Source organism: Dendrobates tinctorius, unplaced genomic scaffold (assembly GCF_039654945.1).
Source record: "Dendrobates tinctorius isolate UK_male_01 unplaced genomic scaffold, ASM3965494v1 ptg000097l, whole genome shotgun sequence".
Taxonomy (NCBI): Eukaryota; Metazoa; Chordata; class Amphibia; order Anura; family Dendrobatidae; genus Dendrobates; species Dendrobates tinctorius.
In genome coordinates, this window is record NW_027361765.1 from 5,705,257 (window position 1) to 5,733,197 (window position 27,941).

Below are 27,941 nucleotides of genomic sequence, written 5' to 3' on the forward strand. Positions count from 1 at the left end.
TTCCATTCCCTCAGCGTATCCAATTCAAATTACTAATACTGACCTACAAGGCCATCTATATCCTGTCTCCTCCATATATCTGTGAATTAATCTCCCGATATCTTCCCTCACGTAATCTTCGATCCTCCTAAGACCTCCTTCTCTCCTCCACACTTATTCACTCTTCACCCAACCGCCTCCAAGACTTCTCCCGAATAGCCCCCATCCTCTGGAATTCTTTGCCCCAACACGTCCAGCTATCAACCACACTCGGATCCTTCAGACGGAACCTGAAAACCCATCTCTTCAGGAAAGCCTACATTTACCTCCTCACCACTACTGGAGCTACCGCCTCACCATCACTGGAGCTGCTGCAACCCCCCAACCTACTGTCTCCTTCTCCACCATCCTGTAGAATGTAAGCCCGAAAGGGCAGGGTCCTCTCTCCCCTGTATATCAGTCTGTGATTGTTAGTTTGTTTACTGTAAGTGATATCTGTAATTTGTATGTAACCCCTTCTCATGTACAGCACCATGGAATCAATGGCGCTATATAAATAAATATTAATAATATTAATAATAATAATGTCAGATTCATCTTGGACTGGGGAATTCAGGATTTGACTGGATAACCCAGGCATGGTTTGTGAAAAGAGCTCCATAGAGTAATCTGAAGTGTGGGCTACCGCATCCTTAACTTTTGGTGAGGGTGAAGGACACAACGAAAGGTGTTTTTCCTGACCAGAACCTTGCACTATCGACTCCGTGCTTCCAGGTTTCCAACATTCAGAAGAGGAGGCAATAGAGCTGGTGGCTGTTTCGGCAATGTACACCCAAACCTGTTCCTGATGCTACGGCTTTAAAAGCAGTTTTCCTACTCCAAGAAAAGGGAACCTTACAGGCCTTCTTGGGCCAGATGTTGACGCAGGCTCAACACCTCCTGCCTTAGCTGCTATTGTGCTCTTGCCAGAACCAGCCGATGCACCACCACCATCAGAACCAGCTGCGCTCCCCTGCCCACATCCGCGGCCTCTTCCACCATACTTCCTCATGTTTGGGAAAATGTGCCAAAAATACCAGCAGAGAGATGGTACTGTATGAGGAGCGTCCACCTGTGTAAGGTGTATTAAAAAAATTAAATCTATATATATATTTTGTTAGTCACAGACACTCTCGCAGTATGTATTTGACCATAATCCAACAAGCAGATATATGGAACTGTATCAGAAGTGTACAGCTGTCTATGATTTTTGTGTAACTAACAATCTCCGTATATGTATTTACGGAGTGTCACACACACGCTGACTCTGCATAGATGTGACTGTAATGCGAACGGCAGATATACAATACTGTTTGAGAATCGGACAGCTCTATATGGTGTGTGTATGGAAAATTGTCAATCTCTGTCTATTTTTATACGGACTGACACACGCTGTCACTGTCTAGTTTTGACCATTCTCAAACAGCAGATATACAAAACTGTTTGAAAAGTGGACAGCTCTCTAAGGTGTAGGTCTGGAAAAATGGAAAATCTCCTCTGCTTGTTTTTACAGAGTTACACACAGCTTCTATTTGTCCATGATACAAGGCGGTTCACGGTAGTGTGTGAGGAGCGTACACCACTATATGGTGTCTGTATGGAAAATTGTCAATCTCTGTCTATCTGTATACGGACTGACACATGCTGTCTATGTCTAGTTTTGACCATTCTCAAACAGCAGATATACGACACTGTTTGAAAAGCGGACAGCTCTATAAGGTGTAGGTCTGGAAAAATGGAAATTCTCCTCGGCTTGTTTTTCCAGAGTCACAGCCAGATAGCTTCTATTTGTCCGTGATACCAGCCGGTACACGGTAGTGTGTGAGGAGCGTACACCACTATACGGTGTCTGTATGGAAAATTGTCAATCTCCATCTATTTGTATACGGACTGACACACGCTGTCTCTGTCTAGTTTTGACCATTATCAAACAGCAAATATACGAAACTGTTTGAAAAGCGGACAGCTCTCTAAGGTGTAGGTCTTGAAAAATAGAAAATCTCCTCGGCTTGTTTTTCCAGAGTCACACACAGATAGCTTCTATTTGTCTGTGATACAAGGTGGTACCCAGTAGTGTGTGAAGAGCGTACAACGCTATACGGTGTCTGTATGGAAAATTGTCAATCTCCGTCTATTTGTATACGGACTGACACATGCTGTCTATGTCTAGTTTTGACCATTCTCAAATAGCAGATATATGAAACTGTTTGAAAAGCGGACAGCTCTCTAAGGTGTAGGTCTGGAAAAATGGAAAATCTCCTTGGCTTGTTTTTCCAGAGTCATACCCAGATAGCTTTTATTTGTCTGTGATACCAGCCGGTACAAGGTAGTGTGTGAGGAGTGTATACCGCTATATGGTGTGTGTATGGAAAATTGTCAATCTCCGTCTATTTTTATATGGAGTGACACACGCTGTCTCTGTCTAATTTTGACCGTGATCAAACAGCATATGTACAAAACTGTTTGAAAAGCGGACAGCTCTCTAAGGTGTAGGTCTTGAAAAATAGAAAATCTCCTCGGCTTGTTTTTCCAGAGTCACACACAGATAGCTTCTATTTGTCCGTGATACAAGGTGGTACACAGTAGTGTGTGAGGAGCGTACACCGCTATACGGTGTCTGTATGGAAAATTGTCAATCTCCGTCTATTTGTATACGGACTGACACTCGCTGTCTCTGTCTAGTTTTGACTGTAATCAAACAGCAGATATACAATACTGTTGGAAAAGCGGACAGCTCTCTAAGGTGTAGGTCTGGAAAAATGGAAAATCTCCTCGGCTTGTTTTTCCAGAGTCATTCCCAGATAGCTTCTATTTGTCCGTGATATCAGCCGGTACACGGTAGCGCCTGAGGAGCGTACACCGCTATACGGTGTTTGAAAAAATGAATGCTCAGTAACTCACCAGAACAAAATAATAAAAGTTGGAGTGCATTGAAAAAAGCAGTTTGAACAGCTGTGTGCACACAGCAATGCAGCAAGCAGGTAGGCTTAAAAGGCAGCCTAATCACCACCAGCGCTGCTGCACACAACAAAAATCCTCCCCTTTCACTGCACACTAACTGTACAGTGAAAAGCACTATCAGCAGAAGCAATTTTGTTTTCCTTCTTCCCTGCCTTATGCTCTCCCTATTCAGAATCATCAGCAGCACCTCTCCCTATTCTAAGATCGGCAGAAGTAAGATGGCAGTCGGCGGTCATGGCCTTTTATACCCACTGTGACGCCACACAATGCCAGCCAATCACTTCAATGCCCTTCTCTAAGATGGTGGTGGCTGCTGCCCATGTCATCGCTTTGCCCACAGTGTGCGTCCTCCATCAATGGCTGAGAAAAGGCGCTGGAAGCATTATTTGAAACGTGACTTTGGCGCTCTGATCGGCAACCTCATGGCCGACTTCATGCTATGGTCAGGTTCCAATTGGCGAAACCCGACTTTAGCTAGTTGGCTATTTTTGAATTTGACCGACCCGTTTCGCTCAACTCTAGTCAGTATGTTAGCCACTAGGATTTCATTAGCAATTTTCACATATAGAAACATAAATAAACTGTAGCATTTCCTATCAATTATTCTATTAAGCATAGACAGCAGAATGATGCCATGCTTGTGTAGATGATGATTTTCACAGACCCATAGACGTGTATGGATAATTTTGATCTGTGACTCAAACATATCTTCGTGATTATTTTATGGACAAGTGTTTCGCAAAAAAACATGGACATGTGAATAGCACCATAGATTTTAATGAGTACATGTTCTGTACATGGAAACCATGGATAGGACATATGTGATTAAATTAAGAGACTCGAAAAACATTTAAAACATTGTTAGCTTGAATGTCCATAAAACTGTCAAATAGTGATGGGTGATCTCCGAGTATTTTGGCGTGCTCGGAGACCACCCGAGCAACGAGTATACTCGCTCATCACTACTGTCAAAGACTAATATCAATTACATCCCAAAATATGGCTTGAAAGAGACCACATTTAGACAATAAATTTATTCCATTATTTGAGGAATGGGAGTTAATAAATATCCTAATATCTTTGTTTGGCATGAATGCAACGTTTCCCTGTCTCTACAGATATACTTTATATGGGTTACCCGTACACAACGACAATTCGAATGGCTGGCAGAAATCATCAAAGAAGTTGAGGAAAACGATGAACATAATTTGGTGTCAGTTCACATCTACATTACCCAATTTGCTGAAAAATTTGACCTACGCACAACCATGTTGGTAAGGAAACTTGTTATGAAGAGTTACAATACATTTACTGCTCGTACAATTAAGAATTTTATGAATACAGAACATCAATGTAGTGAATGCTATTACTTCCCTTTGTGTATATAATTTGTTTAATAATTTCATTGTAGGATTTTCAGTAGTGTATGGAAAATGTTTTGAGTGCGATTTGAGGGTCTATTAAATGGATTTCAAGTTCATTATTACATTAATTGATATGGTTTCTTGGTTTCCAAAACAATATCTTCTTTAAAAATATCAAAATCATTATCATTAGAGTTGAGGAAAAGTATTTGCAGGACAGAACCTTGGCACCCTGACAGGGTGGCCTTCCTCAACTGGCCTCAAATGCAGGGTTTCTCTAAAGAGTACTAAGCACACTCAATGTAATGACCAGGAACTTGTGAATCTTTTTGGCCAATTTTGATCATTACTTACTACCTCTTCACCTGTTTGTTTACAAGGCTGCAGTTGCAACATCACATATACAGCATGAGGCCACCCCAGCCAGTCACTCAGTATGGTCGTCCTGTCGTGGAAGATGCCGCCAAACAGTTGTGCCAAGTTTTGAGGGGTCAAAATTTCTAATAGTCTTTTTAAAAGTCCACTCCAACAGTTACTTTCATTGATCAATCTGATTGCAATCAGTAATGTGCTTGTAATGTGTACATTATTGCTGTCTTCTGCCATTTTAAGCTGTGCTTTCGTTCTCTCCTGCATCATGCAACCAAAATTGTGTCCAGCCAGTCTACACAGCATTTTTTGTGGTCCGGAAGTCACATTCTCATTGTAAGTCAATGCAACTCAGAATGAGGCTCTCATAATAATAATAACAATAATAAATTTTATTTCTATAGCGCCGACATATTCCGCCGCACTTTACATTTCAAAGGGGACTTGTACAGACGATAGACATTACAGCATAACAATAAGCACTCTCATAAGCTTAGGTGAAAAAGAAACACCCGGTCCGCCGTTTGAGACAGCAAGTCAGAGTTGATCTCACATGACGCAGGAGAAGGGCTGGAAATGGTGGAAGACATGAAGGGATAAATACTTCAATGCACACACTGTAAATAGATTACTAATTGCTAACAGGATGGGAAATAAAAAAAATACTGATGTGGTCACGGGGCGGTGCATCAAAATCAACCAAGGATGTTAAAAGGGGTGGATATATATTAACCTAAATGACTTTTTCTCACAATCGCCTTAGTGACGGAAATTTATTTTTATCTAAAAACAGATTTGGAATCAGCAGAAAAGAGTTATCAAAATATATCTTCCATGAGTTGTGCTTGGTAAAATACGTATGGAAGGAACAAAAAGTAAAGTATAAAAATAAATACATTACACAGACATGCACCACAACTTTTGGAAAGATATCACAGCGGCTCCATTTCAGCAGAGAAGCTCTTTTTTTGAGCTGGACAGAAAACTCGGTGTTTTCTCGGTGCATATGAATTAGCCTTCATCACAGGAATAAGCACCAGGCCTGTGAGAATCACGCTCTGCAGGAAACTGATATTATATTATATGAGAATAATAATAAATAGAATGCTTTTGATTTATTTTACATTTTTGTCAATTATATTGCATAGCTGATGCAAGTATATGCATCAGCATATTTGATCAACTATGAAAGTGTAAATGGAGCAGCAAGAAAACAGTAGACAAAAGTAGACACTAAGCCAGATGTCACAGACAAATAGAGCCCATTATTAGAATTTCTGCCACCTTTCTCTTAAAGCTATAATTCGGTGCCAAATTGGAAAGCAAGAGGAAAAGCACATAGTGTATTTTTTCTATGTAAGAGCTTTAATGTAACTTTTCCTTTTCACTAAAATTTCTTAGAAATATAGGTTCTGTATTTTCATGCAATTTTACAGTAATTTTACTACAGAAATGTACCATTACTAGTGTTCTATCAAAAAAGCTTTTACTGGCCCATTTCTTCTATTAGAAAATTATATAAGCGTAAACTATAACTATCTCATAATATAATTAATGCCACTACTATATAAAAAAGTAAGATGATGAAAGTGAATATAGTATATAAAAATTCAAGAAAACTCATATTACAAATAATTATAATTTTGGCCTAAAAATGAATGATCTGCTATTTTTCAGGGTACAAATATAATACGTGCATTAATAAATATAAGTGTGTATTTAAAAGATGCACATTTCTTTAAAAAAGGGTTTGTCCAGGACAAACGTATTGATGACCTATTCATATGATAGGTGATCTATAACAGATTTGTGGGGGTCCAACACCTGGTATCCCTATCGATGAGCCGATCGACATTATTCAATTATCTGGGTACTCCGCACTCGTCGAGCATGAGCTGGTGCTCGGATTGAATGCTCGAATCCCCGCCCTGCATGCTTAGTGTCTCTTACACAACCAATAAATATGTGAGGATTCTCTGCCAGTCACTGTAATACCCCAGTCATCTTGGTAGTGGAGTTATTGTGATTGGCTGACCGAATTACCTCATTAGAGGTTATAAATGGACCGGAGCCGAAATGCTCGGCACACTGACGCCATTGCACAGCTCAGGGACAGTTCTTATAGGAGGGAGAGAGTAGTTGTCCATTTCTGTCTCCACAGTATTAGTAATGTGAGTCCTCTAGTGGTGATATTTTGCTGAACTATCATAGTAGAAGTCCTTCTGAGGGCTAATCTTGTGCTTTGCTATGTGATACTTTCTGCATTTAGCCTAGGAACAGCTGCTGGAGCAGGGAGAGTGGCTGATTATAGCCTCTAGGCAGGGCAAAGGCTTTGCAATCTGTTGCTAAATATATAGCTGCTACTGTTGACCACATTTTTTGTTCTAAAAAGTGGCTACTGTCATCCATACAGTTTAATGTGCTTTGTGTGAAAGTGCGGTAATTTTACATTTTTAAAAACCGCTAGATCTGCTGCAGGTGGTCCAATTTTTTAAAATAAAAGAGTTTTAATTAAAAAAACTTGATTTCCAGAGACCTAGGAATTAGAAAATGCGTAAGACGTGCAGTAATGGATGAGGAAATGAAAGTGCTTATAGTGGTGCACGTAGATGCCTGTTGCTGGAGCACAAGCAACATTTCCATCCACGACATAAAGCTTCCTGTTCCACTTTGAAAGGAGGCACAGAACACTACTTCTCAAACCACACGAGTATGGTTGGATAGCAGATAATGCGTTCAGCATGCTTGTCAGCACCACCCAGTCTTGCCTACAGTCCAGTCCACAAGCCAAGAGTCAACATCACTCAATCCTCACCCTGATCCTTCTTCCTCCCACCATATTCAGTCCCAGAAGACCAGTGTTCCTACACAAGGACACTCCAAGAAGCTCTTTACATCATCATTTCTTGATTGTGGCATCTCACCCTGCATGTTCCAAGTGTGACACAAGGACATGCTGTTTAGTGATGCACAAAACTTAGGGCAGCCACAGTCACAAGAAGATGATGGTGGGGAAGGTCAAATTTTGTCTAAGGAAGTAGATGATGATGAGACACAGTTGCCAATAAGTTAAGTTGTTAAATCACCAAGTCAAGAGGACCAGGGTGTAGCGGTCAAAAGTCACTGACCCAACCTGGAAAGCGGCATGCAAAACGAGGCCAGCAGTGCTAAGAGGGATGGATTGGCAGCACTGAAGCAGGCAGGAATAGGCAGTGGAGTGACCAGAGGGAGAAGGCTGGAAATTGTTCAGCCGAGTTCCAACACTCATGAGTTTCTCGTCAAAGAGTTAGGTGTCAGTCTGGAACTTTTTTAAAGAGAGTTCTGAGACAAAACAAATGGTCATTTTCAACCTTTGCCGTGCCAAGATGAGCAGTGGCCTGACCACTAAGAGCTTAACCATCACCAGCATGATTAGGCACATGTCATCTAAGCACCTGACTCGGTGGGCCTAATGCCTGAGTCTACAATTGGTGCCAGCAAATGACACCACTGCCTCTTCCCTTGTGCTAGCTGCTTGCCAATCCCATGTCCATCACACTAGATTAGATGTCTCCCAACTTGCACCTGTCCTTGCACATTCTGAGGCACTATCATCATGCTCATTCAAAGCCTTGTCCCATAACAGTGTTCCCTACCCCAGACCTTGTAACAAAAAAGAAAGTTCCCAGCCATGCACCCACAGGCAAATATTCTAAACGGGCACATTTACAGGCTGCTTGCCATGGAAATTTTACCATTTAGGCTTGTTGACATGGAGGATTCCACTCAAGATCCCAGCCTTTCCTTGGTACTTGGACCCCAGTCGTCACTATTTCTCCTGGGGTAGTGTCCCTGCCTTGTACCAGCACGTGTCCAACAGCATCACCCGTGCCCTTACCAACACACGTACTGGGATTATCTGCTTAGCAACCCACATGTGGACAAGTGCATGTAGCCAGGGATGCTACATTTCCCTGACGGCACACTGGGTGAACATTGTAGAGGCCGGGGCTAAGTCTCACCCTGACATGGCTCATGTGCTATCAACGCAGAGGATTGCTGTCTCTACTTCTATCAGTGTTTCTTTCACCTCCTACACCAGTTCCTGCACCACCTCTTGCTCCTCCTAATCCTCTATCTCCGATATGTTATATCTGAGCACGTCATCCACCTTAGCCAGAAGCTGGAGGCTTTGCATCACTGCCTTAGCGAAGCAGCAATAGGCTCTGCTGAAGCTAACTTATCTAAGAGACAAACTGCACACCACAGCAGAGTAATTGAAAGGAATAACAGACCAGACAAATCTGTGGCTCTCGCTGCTGAACCTACCAGCAGACATGTTCGTGTCTGATAATGACAAGCATCACTTCTTGTAAATGCTTTTTGTAGCCAGCTAAGCGGCTTTCAATTCTTGCTTTAGGGATATTAATCCATTCTTCATTTAAAAATTCTTCAAGTTCTGTGAGATTCCTGTGTCATTTTGCATGCACTGCTATTTTGAGGTCTAGCCACAGATTTTCAATGATGTCCGGATCAGGGGAGTTTGACGGCTATTGTAACAGCTTCATCTTGCATATTTTGAGGTAGTCTATTGTGGATTTTAATGTGTATTTAGGATCATCCATTTGTAGAAGGCATCCTCTTTTCAACTTATTTACAAATCAAGAATTTGTTGAAATTTCATTGAATCCATTCTTCCCTCTGTAAATTGCTCCTCTGTGCCCAGGGCAGTTATCAGGGCATTACTGCTCATACTTTCATATTGGGCCTGTGGAGGAGGGGGGCCTGCTCTGTGCCCCTCGTATCACCAGGCCCAAGGGGCAGGATTTGTCCATTTGCTCAGTAACTGAATGTGCGTCCTCAGACGCACATCAGTTGCAATCTATTGAAATTCCGATCAGTTGCAATCTATGAAATTCTGGGAGGCAGCCCTGCCTGTGCCATTGGCTTCAACAGAACTCCAAAGCATGATTGATCCACCTCCATGCTTAATGGTTGACGAGATGTACTTTTCCTGAAATTCTCTTACTTTTTTCTCCGCACATCATTGTGGCCAAAGAGTTCTATTTTAACCTCATGTGTCCACAGGACTTGTTTCCAAAATGCATCAGGCTTCTTTAAATGTTCTTTTGCATATTTCTGCCTCTGAATTTTATTGTGATGATGCAGGAGAGGTTTTCTTCAGATGACTCTTACAGGCCGTATTTGAACAGTTGAACAATGTACCACAACTCCTCAGTCTGCTAAGTCTTTCTGTTTGTCTTTTGCAGTCAAGCTGGGGTTCTGATTTGCCTCTCTAGCAATCCTAGGAGCAGCTTTCACTGAAATTTTGCTTGGTCTTACAGACCTTAATTTTACTTCCACTGTTCCTGTTAACTGTCATGTTTTAATTACATTTTAAACTGAGGAAGGGGCAACTTGAAAACGCTTTGCTAACTTCTTTTATAGCCTTCTCCTATTTTGTGGGACTCCAAAATTTTCACTTTCAGACTGCTAGGCAGCTGCATAGAAGAACCCATGGCTGATGTTTTTTGGTTAGAGGATGCTGGGCTTTTATAAAGCTGGGAAATTTGCATCATCTGGCCTTTCTTAACAATGATAGCGAATAAGCCATAAACCTGACAGGTTAACTAAGGTCTGAAACCTTGGTCAACATTATCTGAGCGCACAAATCTCCAAGGGTGCCCAACTTTTGAATCCGCCCATTTTCCTTTTTGTAATTTTTCAAATGTATATATATATATACAGTATTTGTGTAAAATACAAAGAAAACATTTCATCTTTAACTTTAGGCCTTTTAAAGATCATTTCATCTTCAACTTGTGTAACTGTTAAGAATAACAGTAGTTTTGACCAGGGGTGCCAAAATTTTACATGCCACTTTATGTCCTAATTATACATATGAACAGGAGTGTCTGGGAGAAAAATTGTTAATACCACTCAAGCAGGAACAATCACTCATTCCTCCGTCAAAGTAACAATATTTCTTCCCTTTAAAGCTATTTGGTGTGAACAACTTCTGAACCCCTGGACTATGCCTAAATACACTTATGTATTGAGCAGATGCAGAACTATTAAATATTTGTATTAGTACTTGATAATGTGAATTTGGGAAAAAATATACCAAACCTTGATAAGTAATCTCTTTCTTTTCTACTTTAGTATATTTGTGAAAGACACTTCCAGAAAGTTTTGAACCGCAGCTTATTCACAGGTTTACGCTCTATCACTCATTTTGGAAGGCCGCAGTTTGAGCTGTTTTTCACCTCTCTGCAGGAGGTTCACCCAGAGGTGAGTGATTTAGTGTTTAAATTAATTTGGATGAAAGTCAAATGCATCTAATTAATTTCTGTTTAGTCATCTCCAGTGCCATTAACTCTGTTCGCTATTCAAGACTGACACAATTGCATAAGCGATATTAAAATCAAACTAATATAACACAATAGCTAATTATTGTTTTATCTCAATATCCAGTAATTTCATAAAATATATTATGGTCATAAAGAATTGCCGAGAATTTTTTTGCTACTGTGCTGATTAAAGGACAGCTAATAACTGTTGCATATACTTAACTGTTTTAATTAATTCATTGGTCTAATTTCTGAGCAGTGAACCAACTGGAATTATATTAATATAAAAGCAAAAAGCTCTGATCAGATAATCACTGTTTTAAGATATGTTCATGACCTTAGTTGGGTGTTCTTAAAGAGGTTGAGGATTTAATAATACTTTATGCGGTGTTGTATATGTCCCCGTTATAAGTCAGCGCTTACTGCTTGTGTTGGGGGACACTCACTTGGCAATAGGATTCAGTCACAACCAAACAATTTCTTCACAAAACAGTCTATTCCGGTTTATTTAGACTCATAAACTGCACCGTAGGCCATGCTACACATCACAGACCCCACATAGTGGATCGCCCGCCAGGGCAGTGGGGTACTCGGTACCGGGCCGGTATCTCAGAGGGAAGTGTCACAGTAGCGATTACTCGGTCCGTGGCCCTGGGCGTCCATGTAAAAGCGGTTAAGAGTGGCTGGTTAAAGTTTATAAGTGGATGATACGTGATGCCACCTGTGGTGCTCGGCAATTAAGGGGTTAAGCCGACGCTGCAGGCAGATCCTCTGGGACAGATGGTATAAGGCAGCAAGATGTAATAGCTCCCCACAGGTAGAGCTGTAGTCCCAGGGCAGTGGTAATAGGTGTTGAGGAAGAGGGTATAGTGTCTGGCACAGAGATGTAGCAGTGCTGGAGGGTTTGCAGGAAGAATGCAATGACACAACAGGGTGCAGATTCCGTTACCTTTACTGTGCTTTGTAAGTGGAGTCCAGGGTCCAGATTCCAGATGGAACAGAGGCTGGCCAGCTTGGAAGCAACTTAGGAGTCTCTCTATGCAGATGGGTTGTGTAGTCTCCTTTCTAGCGCTTTCTGAGGTACTTGCAGTACTGTGTTACACTGAAGTTCCATTTGCTTGTTCTCTTTTAGAACTCCCTCGCATGGCAGACAGCTGTAGCCTCCTTCTTCTGGCTCATACGTTGCTGTTGTGCCTCCGAGTCTTATGTGGGAAGAGAGCATTTACAGCTTCCTATTCCTCCGGTTTCTGCTGCAGGAACATCAGTATCTGTACAACCTTGGAGACCAGACTCCAGACCATGCACTACAGCTAGAAGTGAGCCTGAACTCTGCTCAATCATCCAGCTCTTCTTCTCCCGTCCACACACTTCGCCCTCCTCACACGAACTAACTAATTTCCCCTTCCTGGCCCCCAGAGAGCAGCTCCTCCCCCAGTTTTGGTTCAGAGCTCCCTCTGCTGGCCTGGAGTGGGAACTGTGCTGTATGTTGTATTTACCTGATAGAGAGACCCTTTATTGCTTCCAAGCCTGACATCACACTCCCTATGTTGTGAATTCATTTTCCCCTTCATTACTGAGGCCCGAGGAACTCCCTCTTCTGGTAAAGAAAGGTAGTGAGGCTGATTATCAAACACCTGAGGCTGATGATGATGACTGGCTGAGTGGAGTTACTGACTGGATATAAGGCTGCCGACGCCCTTCTGCCCTGCGGGTGACTTCTCTGTGGGATCCTTGGAGACCAGTCTGAATTCCTGCTCCTCTAAAGCTAAGTTTGCTGCTCGGCCTTTTGCTTTGGTGCTTTGACTTTGTTTTGCTTTGTTTTTCTGGATTTCTGCCATTCCCTGCTGGGGTGTGCTGAATTCATTTAGCTCTGTCTTCTGAAAATACCTGAGTGCTGATTTAGTTTTTGAAGCCTAGCTGCTTCAGGGCCTTTTTCATATCAGCTTGTTGGCTTATGTCTTTGATAGGGTTTTGGCAGATTGCAGACAGCAGCCTTCCTGTCCTTTCCTATCTAGGTAGTTTTGGGCCCGTCTTTGCTCAGTCTATCTTTCTGTCTGTGTTAGTATTTTCATCTTGCTTCACAGTCATTATATGTTGGGGGCTGCCTATTGCTTTGGGGTCTGCTCTGGGGCAGTTTAGATTTCCCCTTTCTTTCTTTAGGCCTATGTAATTCTCCGGCTGTGATCGAGGGGTCTAGGGCTTCGTAGGAACCCCCCACGGCTACTGCTAGTTGTGTTGATAGGTTCAGGGGTCTGCAATCTGATAGTTGCCAACTTCTCTGGTTTTCTGGACTTAGCTTGTATTTCTGCTTTTGCCTCCTACGGTGACTCATTTGTAACAGAATCACCCGCCATACCGCAGATCCTAGGGTACTCAATAGCAGGAAAGAATTGTAAAAAAAAAAAAAAAAAAAAAAAGGTGTGTATATTTTTTCCTCTATATCTCTGAGGCCGTAGGGGGAATTTTCTTTTCTCTCAATGGAGATAAAGCAATTGTCTGATTGTGTGGAGCAGCTCGCTGCGGAAGTGCGGGGAATTTCCGCCTACCTTGCTCATTCACATGCTGCTGAACCAAAGATTCCTACACCTGATGTATTTTTTGGGGATCGGTCTAAATTTTTGAATTTCAAAAATAATTGCAAATTATTTTTTGCCTTGAAGCCTAACTCGTCAGGGAGCTCCACGCAGCAGGTTAAAATTGTCATCTCTTTGCTGCGTGGCGATCCCCAGGATAGGGCGTTTTCTTTGAAACCAGATGATCCTATTCTGACTAATGTGAACGCATTCTTTCAAGCTTTGGGGTTGTTGTATGATGAACCTAATGCCATTGATCAGGCTGAAAAGACCCTGCTGGCATTGAGCCAGGGTCGTGATTCTGCAGAATTGTACTGTCAAAAATTCCGAAAGTGGGCAGTACTTACTACCTGGAATGATAATGCCTTGGCTGCTCTCTTTCGGAAGGGGTTGTCAGAAGCCGTAAAAGATACTATGGTGGGATTTCCTGTTCCCTCTGGTCTTGACGATTCTATGTCATTAGCCATTCAGGTTGATCGGCGTTTGCGCGAACGCAAAGCTGCACGAGAGGTGTTGCCACCTGTTGAACAAATGTCTGAACCTATGCAATGTGATAGAGTTTTTTCCAGAGAGCAGCGTCAGGAGTTCAGAAGGCGTAATAAGTTGTGTTTTTTCTGTGGAGATGCCTCACATATTATTTCTGTCTGTCCTAAACGAGAGAAACGCTTTGCACACACGTTTTCTGTTGGGGGTGTTCAACCTAAGTTTCTTCTGGCTATTACTCTGATCTGCTCCCTGTCCACATTTTCCGCCAAGGCTTTTGTGGATTCGGGAGCAGCCCTAAACCTAATGGACTTGGATTTTGCTAAACGTTGTGGATTTCCGATGACACCTCTGCAGACGCCAATCCCTTTGAGGGGGATTGATGCTACTCCTTTGGCTAAGAATAAACCCCAGTTTTGGACCCAGGTGGTAATGCGGGTCGCCCCAGACCATCAAGAAAATTGCAGATTTTTGGTGTTGCATAATCTCCATGATACTATTGTTCTGGGGTTTCCCTGGTTACAGATTCATAATCCAGTTTTGGATTGGAAATCTGTGTCTGTGGTGAGTTGGGGTTGTCGGTGTGCCTTTATTGAGGCTCCGGTGTTTTCCACCTCTCCTCAGTCGCATGATGTTCCTGATTATTTGGCGGACTTTTATGATGTATTTAGTGAGAATGAGTCTGCGTCTCTACCTCCTCATAGGAGTTATGACTGTGCAATTGAACTGAGCCCGGGGTGTAAATTTCCCAAGGGTCGGCTCTTCAATTTATCTGTACCCGAGCACGAGGCTATGCGATCCTATATTAAGGAGGCGTTGGAGAAGGGTCATATTAGACGATCCTCGTCACCCTTAGGTGCCGTTTTTTTTTTGTAGCCAAAAAGGATGGATCATTAAGACCTTGTATTGATTATCGTGCCCTCAACAAAATTACTGTTAAATATCAGTATCCGTTACCCCTGATTTCTGATCTATTCTCCAGAGTTAAAGGTGCTTGCTGGTTTACCAAGCTTGACCTCAGGGGGGCGTATAATCTTATTCGCATTAAGCATGGGGATAAATGGAAGACGGCGTTTAATACTCCAGAGGGACATTTTGAGTACCTGGTGATGCCTTTTGGGCTCACTAATGCCCCTTCTGTCTTCCAGTGCTTCATGAACGATATTTTCCGAGATTTTGTCGATAAATTTTTGATTATCTATCTGGATGATATTTTGATCTTCTCCAAGGATTGGGATTCTCATGTGGAACATATTCGGACTGTGTTCCGGATCTTGAGGGAGAATTCCCTGTATGTCAAAGGATCTAAATGCCTTTTTGGAGTACAGAGGATTTCTTTTTTGGGATTTATTTTGTCCCTGTTAACTATTGAAATGGACCCGGCCAAGGTACAGGCCATTCACGATTGGGTTCAGCCCACTTCTTTGAAGGCCCTCCAGAAGTTTTTGGGTTTTGCTAATTTTTATCGGAAATTTATAGCAAAATTTTCTAGTATTGCCAAGCCATTGACTGATTTGACTAAGAAGCGTGCTGATGTGTTAAATTGGTCTCCGGAGGCTGTTTCTTCCTTTCAGGAGCTGAAGCGAAGATTCACCTCCGCCCCGGTTTTGCGGCAACCTGATGTCTCACTTCCATTCCAGGTAGAGGTGGATGCTTCTGAGATTGGTGCAGGAGCTGTTTTGTCCCAAAAGGATCCTGTAACATCTAAAATGAATCCCTGTGCTTTCTTTTCCCGAAAGTTCTCTCCATCTGAACGTAACTATGATGTGGGGAATAGGGAACTGTTGGCCATGAAATGGGCATTTGAGGAGTGGAGACATTGGTTCGAGGGAGCTAAGCATCAAGTCGTGGTCCTCACTGACCACAAGAATTTGATTTACCTAGAGTCGGCTAAACGCTTGAACCCTAGACAGGCTAGGTGGGCAATGTTTTTTACACGTTTTGATTTTGTGGTTTCTTTTCTTCCTGGAACAAAGAATGTCAAGGCAGATGCCCTCTCTAGGAGCTTCTTTGCTGATTCTCCTCTGGTGACCAAGCCTGCTACCATCTTAGGCGAAGGGGTAGTTCTTTCTGCCATCTCGCCCGATTTGAGACGTGCTCTGGAAGAGTTCCAGGAGGACAAACCTGAGCGTTGTCCCAGTGGAAAGTTGTATGTTCCTGACCAGTGGAAGAAGAGAGTGATGTCTGAAGTTCATTGCTCTGCTTTGGCTGGTCATCCAGGTATTTTTGGTACTAGAGATCTGGTGAGTCGTTTTTTTTGGTGGCCCTCCTTGTCTCGTGATGCCAGGAATTTTGTGCAGTCCTGTGGGACGTGCTCCCGGTCTAAATCGTGTTCTCGCTCTAGTGGGTTGTTGATGCCTTTGCCTGTCCCCAAGAGGCCATGGACCCATATTTCAATGGATTTCATCTCTGATATGCCTGTCTCTCAGAGGATGACTGTTATTTGGGTGATTTGTGATAGGTTCTCTAAGATGGTTCATCTTGTACCACTCCCTAAGTTACCGTCTTCCTCTGAGTTGGTGCCCCTGTTTTTACAACAGGTGGTTCGTTTGCACGGGATTCCTGAGAACATTGTATCTGACCGAGGAGTCCAGTTTGTGCCTAGATTTTGGAGAACTTTCTGTTCCAGGCTGGGAATTCAGTTGTCCTTCTCCTCTGCTTTTCACCCTCAGACCAATGGGCAGACAGAGAGAACAAACCAGACCTTGGAGTCATATTTGAGATGTTTTATTTCTGCTGATCAGGATGATTGGGTTTCATTTTTGCCCTTGGCCGAATTTGCTTTAAATAATAGAGCTAGTTCTGCCACTTTGATGTCACCTTTTTTTTGTAACTTTGGGTTTCATCCTCGATTTTCTTCAGGGCAGGTGGAGCCCTCTGCCTGCCCAGGTGTTGACACTGTGGTGGAGAGAATGCACCAGATCTGGGACCAAGTGGTGGATAAGTTATCTCTCTCCCAGGAAAAGGCCCAGCAGTTTTCCAACCGACATAGGACCATTGGTCCCCAGTTTAAGGTTGGTGATATGGTGTGGTTATCATCAAAAAATATTGCTATGAAGGTGGCTTCTCCTAAGTTTAAGCCTAGATTTATTGGACCTTACAAGATTGTGGAGATTATTAATCCGGTCTCTTTTCGTTTGGCTCTTCCTGTCACAGTTAAAATCCATAATGTGTTCCATAAATCTTTGTTGAAGAGGTTTGTTGAACCTGTTGTTCCGGGGGTGGCACCTCCAGACCCTGTATTGGTTGAAGGTAACATGGAATATGAGGTAGAGAGAGTACTGGATTCCCGTCTGGCTAGACGGAGACTCCAGTATTTGGTTAAGTGGAAGGGTTATGGTCAGGAGGATAATTCCTGGGTCTCTGCCTCTGATATTCATGCCAAAAGATTGGTGCGTGCCTTTCATCGGGCTCACCCTGATCGCCCTGGTGGCGTAGTTGAGGGTTCGGTGACCCCTCCTCAAGGGGGAGGTACTGTTGTGAGTTCATTTTCCCCTTCATTACTGAGGCCCGAGGAACTCCCTCTTCTGGTAAAGAAAGGTAGTGAGGCTGATTATCAAACACCTGAGGCTGATGATGATGACTGGCTGAGTGGAGTTACTGACTGGATATAAGGCTGCCGACGCCCTTCTGCCCTGCGGGTGACTTCTCTGTGGGATCCTTGGAGACCAGTCTGAATTCCTGCTCCTCTAAAGCTAAGTTTGCTGCTCGGCCTTTTGCTTTGGTGCTTTGACTTTGTTTTGCTTTGTTTTTCTGGATTTCTGCCATTCCCTGCTAGGGTGTGCTGAATTCATTTAGCTCTGTCTTCTGAAAATACCTGAGTGCTGATTTAGTTTTTGAAGCCTAGCTGCTTCAGGGCCTTTTTCATATCAGCTTGTTGGCTTATGTCTTTGATAGGGTTTTGGCAGATTGCAGACAGCAGCCTTCCTGTCCTTTCCTATCTAGGTAGTTTTGGGCCCCGTCTTTGCTCAGTCTATCTTTCTGTCTGTGTTAGTGTTTTCATCTTGCTTCACCGTCATTATATGTTGGGGGCTGCCTATTGCTTTGGGGTCTGCTCTGGGGCAGTTTAGATTTCCCCTTTCTTTCTTTAGGCCTATGTAATTCTCCGGCTGTGATCGAGGGGTCTAGGGCTTCGTAGGAACCCCCCACGGCTACTGCTGGTTGTGTTGATAGGTTCAGGGGTCTGCAATCTGATAGTTGCCAACGTTTCTGGTTTTCTGGACTTAGCTTGTATTTCTGCTTTTGCCTCCTACGGTGACTTATTCATAACACCCTATAATAATAATAATAATAATCTTTATTTATATAGCGCCAGCATATTCCGCAGCGCTTTACAGTTTAACAGTTTCAAAACACAAGTCATAAGTAACAACGCTAACAATACAATAATTAAAGCAAAATAAGACGAAATAAGACGACCCTGCTCGTGAGAGCGTACAATCTACAATGAGGTGAGGGAGATACAGAGTACAGGTGTGTATTTACAATGGTGTATTTACAATGAAGGTCCAGCCATCTTGGGGGAGTGAAGGATGGATGGAGATAGTGAATGGGCTACACACGCACACTTACACAGAGAATGACCTTGATTAGTGAATGTGATAAGCCGCTCTGAACAGGTGTGTTTTGAGGGAGCGCCTAAAACTATGCAAATTGTGGATAGTCCTGATTTCTTGGGGTAGAGCATTCCAGAGGATAGGAGCAGCACGGGAGAAGTCTTGGAGTCGGGAGTGGGAGGTACGGATTAGTGCAGAGGTTAGTCGAAAGTCGTTTGCAGAGCGCAGCGATCGGCTAGGCCGATAGACAGAAATGAGAGAAGAGATGTAAGGGGGTGCCGCACTGTGGAGAGCTTTGTGGGTGAGAACAAGTACTTTGAATTGGATCCTATAATGAATGGGCAGCCAATGTAAGGACTGGCGAAGAGCGGACGCGTCCGAGTACCGATTACCCAGATGGATGATCCTGGCTGCTGCATTGAGTATGGACTGGAGAGGGGATAGTCGAGTGACGGGGAGGCCAATTAATAGAGCGTTGCAGTAATCCAGGCGAGAGTGGATCAATGCAACAGTGAGGGTTTTTGTTGTTTCCATAGTGAGAAAAGGGCGGATTCTAGAGATGTTCTTTAGGTGTAAGCGGCAAGAGCGGGCAAGGGATTGTATATGGGATGTAAAGGAGAGATTGGTGTCATAACACCCAGACAGCGCACCTGCTGCCGGGGTGTTATTGTGGTACCACCCACGGAGAGGGAAATGTCAGATTTAGGGAGGTTAGTAGACGGCGGGAGCAGAAGAAGTTCAGTTTTAGAGAGGTTGAGTTTCAGATAGAGAGCGGACATGATATTGGAGACTGCGGACAGACAGTCACTGGCGTTCTGTAGTACAGCGGGGGTAAGGTCGGGGGAAGACGTGTATAGTTGTGTGTCATCAGCATAAAGATGGTACTGAAAGCCAAATCTGCTGATGGTCTGTCCAATTGGGGCCGTGTAGAGAGAGAAAAGAAGGGGGCCAAGGACTGAGCCCTAATGTACCCCGACAGCAAGAGGAAGAGGAGATGACGTGGAGCCAGAGAACAAAACACTGAAGGAGCGGTCAGAGAGATAGGAAGAGAACCAGGAGAGTGCAGTGTCCTTAATGCCTAGTGACTGGAGCCTAGAGAGTAGGAGATGGTGGTCAACAGTATCGAAAGCTGCAGATAGGTCAAGAAGAATGAGCAGAGAGTGGTCACCGTTACGTTTTGCTGTCAGAAGGTCATTGGTCACTTTGATGAGTGCAGTTTCAGTCGAATGTAGGGGGCGGAAGCCGGACTGTGAAGGGTCTAGAAGGGAGTGAATGGAGAGGTAACGGGTAAGGCGGGAGTAAACTAGGCATTCCAAAAGTTTAGAGATGAAGGGGAGATTGGAGACTGGTCTGTAGTTGTTTGTGCAGGATGGGTCGAGAGCAGGTTTCTTTAGTAGTGGAGTAACGATGGCGTGTTTGAAGGAGGATGGGAAAATGCCCGAGGAGAGGGAGAGATTAAAGATTGTAGTTAGGTGGGTTGTGACGACTGGAGAGAGAGACTGGAGGAGATGTGAGGGAATGGGGTCGGTAGTGCATGTAGTCGGACGAGAAGAAGAGAGGAGTCTGGAGACTTCTTCTTCTGTTATGGGATCAAATGTGGAGAGTGAGCCAGGGGAGATGTAGGAAGGGATGGGAGTCACAGCACTTGGTGGTTGGGAGCAGATTTCTTGACGGATATTATTTTTTCTGTAAAGTGGGAGGCCAGGTCATCAGCACAAATGTCTGTGATAGGGGCTTGTGCTTTTGGCCTGAGGAGGGAGTGAAAAGTGTCAAAAAGTTTCTTGGGGTTGTTGGCTAGTGAGGAGATCAGGGTGGTGAAGTAGGTCTGTTTGGCAAGGTGAAGGGCAGCGTTATAGGTTCTTAACATAAATTTGAAGTTGATGAAGTCTTCTGGTGTGCGGGTTTTTCTCCATAGGCGTTCAGCACTCCTGGAGCATCGCTGGAGAAGTTGAGTTTGCGATGTGAGCCAGGGCTCTTTTACTCTGTGTTTGGAGGTTCTGAGGGTGAGGGGAGCTACTTGGTCAAGGGTGCTTCTAAGAGTGTCATTGTAGTGATGAACAGCCAGATTAGGACAGGAAAGAGAGGAGATTGGGGACAGAGATGAGTGTAGGGAATCTGAAAGTGTCTGAGGGTTAATAGCTTGTAGATTTCTGACTGTGTGGTAGGTAGGAATGAGCTGGGGTGGGCGAGGATTTGTGAGCGTGAAGGAGAGAATGTTGTGGTCAGAGAGTGGAAGCGGTGAGTTGTTTAGGTGGGAGATTGAACAGAGCCGGCAGAAGACCAGATCAAGGGTGTTACCGTCCTTATGTGTCTCAGAGGTTGAAAGCTGTGAGAGGCCTAGAGAGTAGGAGTAAGGTATTGCCACTGGAGTACCCTAGGAGTAAGGTATTGCCACTGTGGCGACCATACTCCTGGGGGCACCAGGAGGGTGCCATCCTTACCCTAGGAGTAAGGTATTGCCACTGTGGCGACCATACTCCTGGGGGCACCACATTCCCCCCTAGTGCAATTCAGTACTCCCGGACTGAAGAAAACATGCAAAAACATATAAAACAGATGAACAATTGTAACTGTCACAAGATTTAAAAAAAAATGAAAAATTGCAAAAACCAAAGCTCAAAAATAGTCCTTGTGATGATTAGTCTTTGCATCAATGTCCATGGTCCATTTCCTGAGCAGTTGGTAACTATGTACAAGTAAAGTTTTGACCACACATAGTCCTGTGGCCCAACTGTCCAAGAAAAAAAAAATTAGATTGTTCAAAAGATTCTTACAGAGTCTCTGTAGGCACATAAACTTGAAAAGTTGCATATTTACAGTTTACCATTTACATAACTTATTTATATATGAAACCTTATGGGTGGTATACCTTGGGTACTATGGACAGACCTACGTAGCACTGGTGTTGTTGGGGACCTTACTGGATGCCTTGCACTAACTACTGGTGTAGTGTGTGTGTTGTACTGGCTACATTATTGTTGGTTCTGCGAAGCACAGGAATACTAGATTTCCCAAGACCACTTCTACTCACCATGGGCATGACAGATTCACCACTGGCAGGGTGAGAATTCTCTTGTTCCACTGCTGGTGTGGCATCCGCTACCTGTACTTGCTGGTTTTCTGGGTGGTCTTGAGTCACTTCTTCTTGCACTACCAGTAGGGGAAATGTCAAAACTGGCACCACTATGGCTTGATTCGCTCTAGTCCAATTTGCAGGGAATTCTCCGAGTATAGTGCTGACCTTTTCTTCTTCTTCTTCCTCTATGGGCTGAAGGTTGTTTTGCTCTTCGATTCTGTCCTTTAGTTGGTCAGGGCCCAGTTTCAGATGATCCCTCGATACTGCTGATGATGTTTCTCCTCCATCCTTACTGATAAGGCACACTTTGGTGTTGTCGAAGTTTGATGGTAAGATGGTGTAGGGTTCAGCTTCCCATTGGTCATCCAATTTATGCATCCTCCTTTTCCGCTTTAGGACATGTTCTCCTGGTGACAAGGGGACTGCAGGTGCATGTTGATTGTAGTTCTTCTCCTGTTTTTTTTTCTCCTGAGCTAGACTCTTTTCTATGCACTTTTGTACTCTTCGGTATTGCTGCTGCCGCTCTGTATCCCAGTCAGCATCTGGTGATGTCACCTCAGGTGTAAGGACTCCCATATCCAAATCAATAGGCAGCTTGCCAGGCCTCGCTCTCATTAGGTATGCTGGTGTGCAGTTGGTGGAATTCACAGGAATGTGATTGTAGAGGTCAACTAGATCTGGCAACTTTACTGGCCACAGATTCCTCTCTTCCAAAGGCAAGGTCTTCAGTAGATCGATCACCACCCGATTCATCTTTTCACACATGCCATTGGTCTGTGGATGGTACGGTGTTGTCCTAATCTTCTTGCAACTGTACAAGTTACAGAATTCCTGGAACACTTCTACCTCAAAGGCTGGACCTTGATCTGTAAGCACTCGCTCGGGATATCCGTGTGGTCGACAAAAGTGCTGTTGGAATGCTCTGGCTGCTGTCCTGGCTGTTTGATACTTGACAGGCACGACTACCAGGAATCTCGAGTAGTGGTCAACGATGGTAAGAGCATAAACGTATTCTGAACGACTTGGGACCAGTTTCACATGGTCCAGGGCTACAAACTCAGGGGTTTGTATGGTTATTATTGGCTGCAAAGGAGCTCGCTGACTGTTACGGTCCTTCCTGCGCTGGTTACATTGTCCACACTCCCGGCACCAATTTTCAATGGCCTTCCTCATACCAGCCCAGTAGAATCTCTCCCGGAGCAAGGCCTCCAACTTCTTCCATCCGAAGTGTCCAGCTACATTGTGGTATGCTTCCAAGGCCATTGATGCCTCCCTCTTTGGGACTACCACCTGCCAGACCAACTCATGAGTGTGGGCATTGATACTCCTCCAACACAGCTTTCCCTCATAGAGGAACAGCCTGCCTCTTTCCTTCCACAACTGCTGGGTTTCTTCAGGAGCATCTGGACCTGGGCGTGAGTTAGCTTGTGACAGTAGCTCCTTTACCAGGCGGACTGCGGGGTCGCTATCCTGCGTTTCTGCCCAGTCATGATGAGGCAATGGATTTAGGGTGGCCTCTCTCACGATAGACTGTCTGTTTCTCACTCCTTGGGCACGTTGGGCCGCAATTGGCCAGTGGAAGGCAGGTAACTCTATTTCTTTGAGTGCCTCAGGGTCTTCTCCTGCATCTGGCAGATTGGGCATTCTGGATAGCGCATCAGCATTGGCATTCTTGTGCCCCACTCGATACTTGATGGTGAATTCATAGTTAGACAGCCGGGCCATCCATCGCTGCTCCAGTGCACCTAGTTTTGCCGTTTCCAAGTGAGTCAACGGGTTGTTGTCCTTGAAGATGGTAAACTTGGCTGAAGCTAGGTAATGCTTGAATCGTTCAGTCACAGCACAGACTATGGTGAGGAACTCCAGTTTGAAGGAACTGTAGTTGTCAGGGTTCCTTTCAGTGGGATGAAGCTTCTTGCTGGTGTAGGAGATCACTCTTTCTTTGCCATTCTGTACCTGTGACAGTACTGCTCCCAGTTCCACGTTGCTGGCATCAGTATACAGAACAAATGGTTGGTCATAATCTGGGTAGGCCAGAACTTCATCTCCTGTGAGAGCCATCTTCAGTCGAGTGAAGGACCTCTCCAGTTCCTCATTCTATTCAAATGTAGGACTCTTCTTTCTGGCTTTCTTGGGCTGGCCCACCTGAAGATTTTGCATAGGCGTGGCTATCTCAGTGAAGCCTTTGATGAACCTTTGTTAGTAGCCTACCAACCCGAGGAATTGACGTACCTCATGGAGGTTGCTGGGCTTCTGCCAGTCCCGGATGACAGTGACTTTGTCAGGATCCGGTGCCACAACTTCTGCGCTCACCACATGACCGAGGTACTGTACCTTGGGCTTCAAGAGGTGGCATTTGGATGGCTTCACTTTCAGGGCAAAGTTGGACAGGGCTTCGAACACTTCAGTCAGGTGATCCAGATGATCTTCATAAGTCTTGGAGAAAACAATGACATCATCAAGGTACAACAGAACTGTCTCGAAGTTCTTGTGTCCAAGACAGCACTCCATTAGCCCAGGGGCAGTGCAGAGCCCGAATGGCATGTAGTTGAACTTGCAGAGACCCATTGGTGTAGTAAATGCTGTTTTCTCCTTGTCTGCCTCTGCCACAGGAACCTGCCAATACCCACTAGTGAGATGTAAGGTGGAAAAAGAGTTAGCAGTTTTAAGTGCGACTAATGACTCCTCAATTCTGGGTAATGGGTAGGCATCCTTATGTGTAATGCTGTTAATTTTTCTGTAATCAACACACATTCTCATGGTACCATCTTTCTTTTTCACAAAGACTATTGGAGCTGCCCAGAGGCTTTAACTGTCTCTGATCACCCCAGCTTCCTTCATTTCCCGCAACATACTTTTGGCACATTGATATTGTGTTGAGGGTATAGGCCGGTACCTCTCTTTAATGGGTGGATAATCTCCAGTGGGGATATGCTGTTGAACCCCTTTTGCCTTCCCAAAGTCTAGAGGGTGCTTACTGAATACCTGCTCATACTCCTGAGTCACTCGGTAAACCCTACTCTTTTGGTATGAAGGGGTGGAGTCAGTTCCCACCTGCAGCTGCTGACACCACTCCTCCAGCTGCTTTACAGAGCTGTTGTCCTCCACCTGGTCGGATGAGACCAAGGGCTCTGCAGCCAGTATGGCGTTGTTGCTGACAGTAAACATCTTAGCAACTGTGGCATACCGAGGTATTATGGCCTCCTCCGCCCCACAATTCAAGAGGCATACAGGTACTCTCCCTTTGTGGACATCAACTACCCCTCTGGCTGTCAGGACAGTGGGCCGGCTATCAGAGTGCACTGGCTCTACCAATGCTTGGTAATCTTTTCTTCTGAGGCCTATGGCTGTGCGGCACCAAAGTAACATTTCACATCTGGGGGGTATCACTCACTCTGACGCTGCCAATTTCTCCGACAGACAGTTCTACCTGCTGTCTTTGCATCAGGGCCTTGATCTCCTTCTTCAGGACTCGTTGTTCACTGGAACCAGCAGTCTCAGCTACCTGTTGAAACAAAACAATAACCTCGGCAAGACAATTTTCAATCACATTAGTACCTAAGGTCATCATTGGGTTACATTCTCGTCTATCAATGTCTACAGCTATCAGACCTTGAGATTTTAACTCCACTTGCCCCACTTTAATGGTAATCTCTTTACATCCTACTTGCGGCAAAGACTGACCATTGCTGGCAACTACTGTCAGTTCATCACTTGGGCCGCGAGTAAGTTCAGAGTCAGCCCAATACCGCTTGTAAAGGATATATGGCATAGTTGTCACCTGAGAGCCAGTGTCCAGCAAAGCGTTCATGGGGATGTCGTCAATCACCACTGGGAGAACCGGTCGCCCTCCAACATATTCGGCTCGCCAGTTCTTTGGGCCTTGTGGTCCTACTCCTGGGGGTTGGCCCTCTGCCCCAGGGGTTGCTCATTTAAATAACAGAATCCTGCGATGTGGCCTGCCTTGTGGCATTGACGACAGATGGGACATCCATCCTGGTCATAGCGATCGTTGTTTCTCCCTCGGAGTGGTGGGATCCTCTACTTCAGTAGCCACGGGACATCCTCAGGACTGGAGGCCAGTTGGATCTTCGCCTTTGAGGACACCTGCATGGACTGCACAGTTTTGGCAAGTGCAGCCATATTTTTGGTCAGCTCTTGGTTATTGCCACTGTGGCGACCATACTCCTGGGGGCGCCACATTAGTCCATAGCATCTTATAATATACGGTTTTATCTCGCAGTCACTAAGCACGCCGGACTTCTCTCCAGTTACCCTGGGCGACCGTATGCCGAACAGTTCATTATGTACATCAACTGAACATAATAACCATAGTCTGTTCCAATAGCAGATACTTATCTGCCGTTATAACCACCTTGGAGTTACCATCCTGGAGCTCCTGCTCCACACACTGGCTCCTGTCAGTCCTCTCTCTTGGGGAAGCTGTCTTACTGGAATCACCGTCCTTGTCACCATGGCACTCCTGACAGTCCAGACCCTCAGAAGATCTGCAGTTCCCCGACACAGTGCCATCACGGACTCTGCACATATGGCTTCTCCATGTGCTCTTCAGGAAGTCCACTCCTTGGACTTTCCAACACACAGGCCTTCAGGTCCAAGGCCTCACCATGTGCTTTCAGGAATCTGATCCTACTCCCAGGATCTTCCAACACAGGCCATCCAGGACCTAACACTGTGACCATTCAGGTCCATACATTCTGACCATGTGACCCAAACTATGCAGCTGTAGCCACCCCCACCAGTGGGTGGTGTATGTGTGGTTACTTAGTCCCGCCTAGCTCTCCGACTAACCCAGTAAGCCCCCCTAGTAAACTAACAAAAACACTTGTGGAACTACAAGTCAAAGAGCAACAACATTTCGGGCTTACAGCGCAGACTTCCTCTGCGACATGTACCGTCCATTTACAACAATGCCGGTCACTGTCTTACCATCACAGTTATGCCTCCATGTGTATCCTTATGAGCACATACAGCGCCCCCTAGCTGTAACAGGGGTCACTGGATCACACCGTGTCAGAGAAGTCCTGTACTCACTTCCTGGACCAACATAGTTTTTCTACACTAGCTTGTGTATCCCTTGCATAAAAAATATCACGTGACACACACATGGACACAATTGTTGCTACCCTTCTGTTAAATAAGAAAAACCCACCATAGTCAATGAAATACCGTAACTTTAAACATACAAAAAAAATCGATTTACATTTACTGAATATCAACTAATGAAAATCAGACATAGCTTTTGAATTGTGGTTCAACAGAAAATGTAAAAAACCAAACTATTGAAAATGATCTGGCTACAAATTATACGAAAACGTAGAAAGATTAAAAATAATTTGACCATAGGGACATTAAGGCATGTCCGGAAATTAGCATCACAGGTTTCTACAAATTTGTAATATGTCAGTCTTCCTATTCAAAGGGTGCAAAGTAGTCACAGTGCAGTTTGGTATCATGGTGTGTACCACACTGAACATGGACCAAAGAAAGTTGAGGAAAGCGTTGTCTCAGGCGATTAGAAAGAAAATGACTGACAAACACATAAAACGTAAAGGCTATAAGACCATCTCCAAGCAGCATGATATTTCTGTTACTACAGTTGCATACCATATTTTTCGGATTATAAGACACTCCAGATTTTAACAGGCACCCAAAATTTTGAGGAGAAAAAGAGGAAAAACTTTTTTTTTTTAATAAAATGCTGTGGGTGCTGGCAGTGCTATGGTTGTGTCCGGTGGTACTATCCGATGCTGCTGCAGGTGTCTCTGGTGCTGCGGCTGCCTGTCGGTGCTACGGGGGTGTCTGGCGGTGCTGCCCGATGCTGCTGTGGGTGTCTCCGTTGATGCAGGGGCTCTGACAACATTTTGTGAAAGGCCAGAGCCCTGGCAGTTCCATGGTTTCCTGTGTGATAGAAAATGGGGGCGGTGCATGCGCAGCTAGGAGATGTCGCCACCAAGATTTCAGGAGATCACTTATTGTTTCATTCCAGCCATTTGTTAAATTTAAAAAAGTTCATTTTTTTCTCATTACTGTGCACTCTACATCCCATCTTGACTGAGAAAAACAGAAATGTACAAATTTTTGCAATTTTATTAAAAAAGGAAAACTGAAATATCACATGGTCATCAGTATTCTTCAGACCCTTTGCTCAGACACTCATATTTAAGTCACATGATGTCCATTTCCTTGTG

At 44.4% G+C, this 27,941-nt stretch overlaps 1 protein-coding gene across 1 annotated transcript in view; it reads left to right on the forward strand.

The window, feature by feature from the left end:
• The window catches only part of LOC141098900 (dual oxidase 1-like), a 354,647-nt gene that overhangs the window by 317,850 nt on the left and 8,856 nt on the right, over window positions 1–27,941 (forward strand). The window contains exons 31-32 of the mRNA XM_073586871.1: window positions 4,098–4,253; window positions 10,854–10,982. Of these exons, the coding sequence (XP_073442972.1) occupies window positions 4,098–4,253; window positions 10,854–10,982 (285 nt within the window). The remainder of the gene's footprint in view (window positions 1–4,097; window positions 4,254–10,853; window positions 10,983–27,941) is intronic.